Source organism: Rutidosis leptorrhynchoides, chromosome 6 (genome assembly GCF_046630445.1).
Source record: "Rutidosis leptorrhynchoides isolate AG116_Rl617_1_P2 chromosome 6, CSIRO_AGI_Rlap_v1, whole genome shotgun sequence".
Lineage (NCBI taxonomy): Eukaryota > Viridiplantae > Streptophyta > Magnoliopsida > Asterales > Asteraceae > Rutidosis > Rutidosis leptorrhynchoides.
Window position 1 is genome coordinate 304429609 of NC_092338.1, and position 6571 is coordinate 304436179.

At 33.8% G+C, this 6571-nt stretch overlaps 1 protein-coding gene and 1 long non-coding RNA gene across 3 annotated transcripts; both read left to right on the forward strand.

Annotated features, from left to right (window-relative positions):
• Positions 1-2928: 2928 nt before the first annotated feature.
• LOC139856057 (uncharacterized) lies at positions 2929-4335 on the forward strand. 2 transcript variants are annotated; one of them, XR_011761652.1, is made up of 4 exons: positions 2929-3316; positions 3620-3761; positions 3850-3942; positions 4048-4335. It is a non-coding gene; the product is annotated as an uncharacterized lncRNA (long non-coding RNA). The 2 variants fall into 2 exon arrangements; XR_011761651.1 differs by having other exon boundaries at positions 2929-3761.
• A 532-nt stretch (positions 4336-4867) lies between these two features.
• LOC139854612 (uncharacterized mitochondrial protein AtMg00810-like) lies at positions 4868-5323 on the forward strand. Its single transcript, XM_071843908.1, has one exon. It carries the CDS (start codon positions 4868-4870, stop codon positions 5321-5323), a length of 456 nt encoding a protein of 151 aa, XP_071700009.1.
• The last annotated feature ends 1248 nt before the right edge of the window (positions 5324-6571 follow it).

Here is a 6571-nt window from a genome sequence, read left to right on the forward strand (position 1 = left end):
GAGTTTCATTTGCCTTTTTACCCTTTATATTTTTGGGCTGAGAATACATGCGCTGCTTTTATAATTGTTTTACGAAATCGACACGAGTAAATGAAACTACATTCTATGGCTGGATTATTAAACCGAATATGCCCCTTTTTTAGTCTGGTAATCTAAGAATTAGGGAACAGACACCCTAATTGACGCGAATCCTAAAGATAGATCTATCGGGCCCAACAAAAAGTACCGGATGCTTTAGTACTTCGAAATTTATATCATGTCCGAAGGAGGATCCCGGAATGATGGGGATATTCTTTTATGCATATTGTGAATGTCGGTTACCAGGTGTTCAATCCATATGAATGATATTTTTGTCTCTATGCATGGGACGTATGTTATGAGAAATGAAAATATGAAATCTTGTGGTCTATTAAAATGATGGAAATGATTATTTATGTTAAACTAATAAACTCACCAACCTTTTGGTTGACACTTTAAAGCATGTTTATTCTCAGGTATGAAAGAAATCTTCCGCTGTGCATTTGCTCATCTTTGAGATATTAGTTGGAGTCATTCATGACATATTTCAAAAGACGTTGCATTCGAGTCGTTGCGTTCATCAAGATTGTTATTAAATCAATTATAGTTAGATATATTATGAAATGGTATGTATGTCGTCAACTTTCGATGAAATGAAAGATTGTCTTTTCAAAAATGAATGCAATGTTTGTAAACTGTATCATATAGAGGTCAAGTACCTCGCGATGTAATCAACTGTTGTGAATCGTTTATAATCGATATGGACTTCGTCCGGATGGATTAGGACGGGTCTCTACAACGCTACGCTATAGCATCTTATCATTGACCAAGTTATGTTGAGCTAGTGCATGTCCGAAATTATAGGAGGACGTGGAGGTCATGGAGTAGGTTGTGGGTGATCAGAAGATTCTAGAGTTGGTTATTGATTGGGCAGTTACTAACATGGCAGTTATTGGCATAAACTGTTAATTTTGCCACTAAAAATACTAGCTTCAAGTGTCATTATCCCTATATACTAAGGGGAGTGCAAAAAATGACCGTTTTGCCCTCCCAAAACCTTCCCACCGACAAAACCCCACCACCACCCAAAGTTTATGTTTTTCCCCCCTCAACTTTAGATTCTAAATGTAATTTTTAAGGAACATTTACGTATTTAACCTCTCAAATAGGGTGTTAAATGTAACTTCTAAATTATTATAATATCCAACAAAAAAATATCACCCAAATTTTTAACGGGATTTATCTTTTTTTCGCCGCGAGTTACGTTTCTCAGTTATCACCGTTCAACTCGAAATAATTTTACGAGCAAAACGCAACTAACTATATTCAAAATTGAGTTTTTTTTTTGTTTTTTTTATAAGGAAAACATATACATAATAAATAAATAAATTCAACTTATTATACCGAGTGAATTGCAACAGGAAGTGGTAAGTTAATGAGTTGGTAAAAGAAACAACTTAGGTTCGAGTCCTTGGCCCCTTTTTCTTTTTGTTCACAATTTTTTCCCTCAGTTCTCGCTCGACATTAGTTTTATAAAAAAAGTTAGAATGCTCTGCCGCAACGCGCGGACCAGAATTTTTCTAGTTGAGGCTAATACACACACTTATCCCTAGTCTTCATTTCAAGCTCACCTTAGAGGCTCGGCAAAAGACAACCTTCACAACACCATCCAAATCCACCATTCTTAACCGTATGAACATCTTCCGAAAGTTAGTCTATTTTTACATACATGCACTCAAGTCAATTTTGACTTGATCATCCAGCAACTAGTTGATCATAAAAACCAAATGATGAATACATTATATGCAGCTTATTAGACCCTTTGTCTATCAGTCATACTTCTTTTTGGTCAAATACCTCAAGTAAGACTATTAAGAATAAAAGTAGCATAAATAGTCCTTCAATCACACTAAATTAAATTGCTAAAAAGATATAGAGTGACTGGTAGACATCCACAAGTTCATGTTGATGGGAACAGTCGGAGAAAGATTGTGTTCAGGGAATGAGAGAAACTATTATTATCCTCGTAGATTGAAACACATTTTCGGTTACGGTCATCTGGATCGACGTAACCTATAAGTAGATGTTGCGTCTAAGTGTGGCGGATATGATAACCAATAATGAACTTAGAGCTATCGATTACAGACTTCCATTGTCTTGAAACCGATATGAATCTGATCAACGATTTCACATGAAGTTTTTGCATGATTTCTGCCTGGATTCCGAAAGGTATGTAGTCTGCAATTTTGAATTTAGGCATTTCTGAAATATGAATTTAAAAGGTTTTAGCAACTTCATCTTCCTGTAAAGATAAAATAACACAAGTGAATTCAAGTTTATATATTCATCTCAAATATCTATCTATCATATAAGCACAACCCGACCACTATTGCAATAATTTACTAGGGCAATGAACATAATTTTATCACGACAAAAATTAATCAGTAAGTGACGTCGACATATTATGTACTAGGGCAATGAAAAATAATTGAAGTCAAAAAAATACATAATTATTCAAAATCATAACCCAACAGTGACATACTTCCTTTCCAGGACTAGCTGCCACATCAGTATCACATCAGTACTTGCTTCTCAGGACTAAACTCATGATTAAACACTATCAACAATGACATAGTTCATCAATATCTTAATTATATTTTTTATTTTATTTTTTTAGTTATAAAATCAAATAACTATTAATTATTTAAATTATAAATATTTATTTAAATAAAACTAAATTTTAATTAAAAATTAAAAACATTACAATAATTAAAATTTAAAACTTACGACGATAAGCCATAAAACAACTAATAAAATTATGGCTTATAAGTTTTAATACGATACGGAGACTGAAATTAAAACCTATAAGCCATAAAACAACAAATCCTCAAATCAAATTGAAGAAAAAAATTATTAGTTTATCGATTTTAGAAAATATGTGTTGTTCATCACGCATAGCGACCGAAGCGACCGAAAAGGGTGACTTTTACCTCTACGGTCGTCAAGCGTCAGAATCACTTCCGAGCATCAAAATTCAAAGCATATTTTATAAATTAGAAATTTTACACGAATGAAATTAGTGTAGTTGTGTTGAAGGTCACTAATTATATTGACAATTTTTGGTGGTTTAGTGTTGATTTATGATGAAGACGACATCAACTGCATTTTTGAATCTTAGTTGTTGTTGTTATATAGTCAACGTTGCAGGATGCACACGACGATTACATCGATGTAACTAAATTTTTTTTGTCTACGGTCAGCACCATCTCTTGCAAACTAATGCATTGAAGAAATAGGTGTGTGCATTCCTTTTCGAAGTTATATAAAATAGTTGTGTGAAAATAGTTTGACCAAATATTTAAATTAGCTAAAGATATGAAGAGTTAGATGATAAATGCTAAAAGTGCCTGAACAATAAACTATGACTGATTATTGTTACTGAAGTACAAGTTGCCTAAATGTGGATGAAAGCGTCCTTTGCTAGTTTGATTATGTGTTGTAATGTTGTGTTTTAATTGCTGCTAATGTATTTGACAGCTTATGTAATTGTTTAGCTATGCTCAAAGGTGGCCATTTACAAACATTTAACTTTCAATTGCAGTTAGCTAAAGTTTTAATGCTTTACATTCGGTTCTGTTGTAAATAAAAGACCATCAGCTATGTTTGTGCGGTGCAGGGGACAACATTCGTACCTTAAAAGCAAGCATAACCTCCACAAAAAATGCTCTCTGCAGTTTCATTCGGTAATTAAGTGGTTCAGGTGTGATTAAGATGTATTATTCGTGCTGAATTGGAAATGTTTAGGTTAATTAAACTTTTCTTTCGTTGCAGACGATTGAAGCGCTTGTTAAGTTAAATCAATATGCTTTAAAAGGAGAACAAGGACTGGCTGAAGACGAATGACAAATGGTATGGAGTTAACAGGTATGTTATCTAGAATTGCCTCTGTATGTTGACTTATTGGTTGACTGTTTTTTACTCTGGTATTCTAAAGTTGAAATCATCAACTATTTTACTTTATTATTTCAGATGGAAACAAATTGGTGGATAGAGAATGCAGGTAATGGTCTTATGGGCTCGAGGGTATTAAACACATGAAACTTATTAAACACAATTTTGTTACTTCTACTCGAATTGTGTCTATCGAACTTCCTCTAATGTTACGTATTTTAGATTGTCAAAGAGAACGGGAGACTCAAGTTTCTTATAGACATACTATTCATGTTCAAATTCTCTATGAATGGAACTTTTGAGTAGGTTTTGATCAATGACAAGATAAAACTATGTTTATTAACAATAGGTCATATGTAACTCTATCCTAGCTAGAATACTTTGCCAAACTGAATAATGAATAGTCATCGATAATTCTTAGCCGCAAAGTGCGTATCCCTTCTTTTGAATTTCAATCTTTAGAGTTAATGTATATAATTCGTTGATTTGTAGGTGTTGTTTGAAATTTTGTTGATGGAATTTATGCCGCACATGAAACACATTTTGATAGTAGTTAAACGGAAGTAACCAAAAAATCTTTGTAGTTTGTACAGTTTTGATAATAATATGTCACCTAGGAACTTTATAACCTTTAAACAATGTTGTATATAAATTATGTGTGTAATCAAACTGACAACTCTTAGCAGCAAATGTGTGCCCCTTAATCTTGTTGCTTTCACGAGGAATAGAATTTGCATGATCACTATGTAGTATTTTAATTTATTTGATGGTAAAAAAATAATTAATATTTCTCAAATTTTTAGACAACTTAACATTATGATCTATAAATATTAAAGATGATATAGAATAATATAACCGTAACATGAATACATGATATATCTAGACGTAACATGAATACATGATATATCTAGATTCAAACTACGACATCATCATGCGTGCTGGGTTATCTAATAGTAATTCTGTCACCACTCCTTTAGACACATGTGGCAAGACGAGCTCCAAAACAGGAAAACCATATCTTAATCCCACGCAATATCGTAGCTTAGCAGCTGCCTTACAGTATTTGACATTTACCCGTCCGGATATCTCATACGCGGTTCAACAAGTTTGTTTACATATGCATGACCCGAAAGACATCCACATGTTAGCACTCAAACGCATTGTGCGTTACTTGATCGGTACGCCTACTCTTGGTTTACACATACATAAATCCAAGATGCCTTCCCTGGTTGCATTTACTGACGCAGATTGGGGTGGATGTCCTGACACTCGACGTTCCACTTCGGGTTATTGTGTTTATTATGGTGATAATCTTATTTCATGGTCCTCCAAACGCCAAGCTACTTTGTGTTAGAGAGATTAGTGTTAGTCATGTTTAGTACAGCCCGGCCCATTTGTGGGTTTAGGGTTTCTAGGCAATCTCTATAAATACCTATGAATAATAAAGTAATCGGTACGGGTTTTAGCATTTAACATGGTATCAAGAACCTACCCTCTTCAACCCTAATCTCCTTCTACGGTAGCTGGAAAAAAAAAAAAAAAAAAAAAAAAAAAACTTCGGTAGTTTTACATACTTTTTACTCTCTTTTCATTCTTTCTTATGTCCTTTGTTTACATCATTTCTTTCTCAACATAAAAAAAAAAAAAAAAAAAAAAAAAATTCCCAAACTCCACGTATCATACAATATTCCAATCAAACTCCACGTAGCACTTTGGTAATAGTAATAGTAATAATTTATAAATTGCCACTGCAATTTGATTCTTCTTTTTAATTATTTACCACCCAATAGAATTTTTATTTCGTTACTATATGGGCGTCTGGCAAGGTTCGAATTAATTATATTGGCATCTACAAGGGGTTTCATTCTGTGAATTGCAAAATAAATTAATCTTGTGGAGAGTTTGTTTTCATCGAAAAAGTATTACAGCAAAGCATATTATAATTTTGTAGAGAGTTTGTTTTCATCGAAAAAGTATCACAGCAAAGCATTAGTGAATTGCAAAATCCAACTATCTTGATGGCACAAACTAGTCTGATTAATGATGACACAAATGCTCAACTTTTGAAAATAATTCAGAACCAATGCTTTTACACAACCCAACCCGATTGTGGTGGTGCCGAGTGGCACATGGACACGGGTGCGTCTTCACATCTTACCTCCTCTGTTAATAATCTTAATACTGTTTTTAACAATTGCAAATATTCATCAGTAGCCGTTGGTAATGGGAACACCATTCCTGTCATTAACACCGGCCATAGCATGTTACCCAATGTCCACCGACCGTTACATTTAAATAATATACTTATAACCCCTAACATCGTTAAAAATCTTATATATGTTCGTCAATTTACCCATGATAATTTAGTTTCTGTTGAATTTGATCCCCTTGGTTTTTCTATAAAAGATTATCTGACGCATCGTCTGCTTCTCCGATGTGATAGCACCGGTGATCTATACCCACTTACATTACCCACCTCTCACTCTTCTCAGCAGGATCTTCTCACCGGTCCGGTTACATGGCATCAACGTCTTGGACATCCCGGACATGATGTTTTTCGAAGACTCATTTCTAGTAAAGATATTATGTGTAATAAATCATC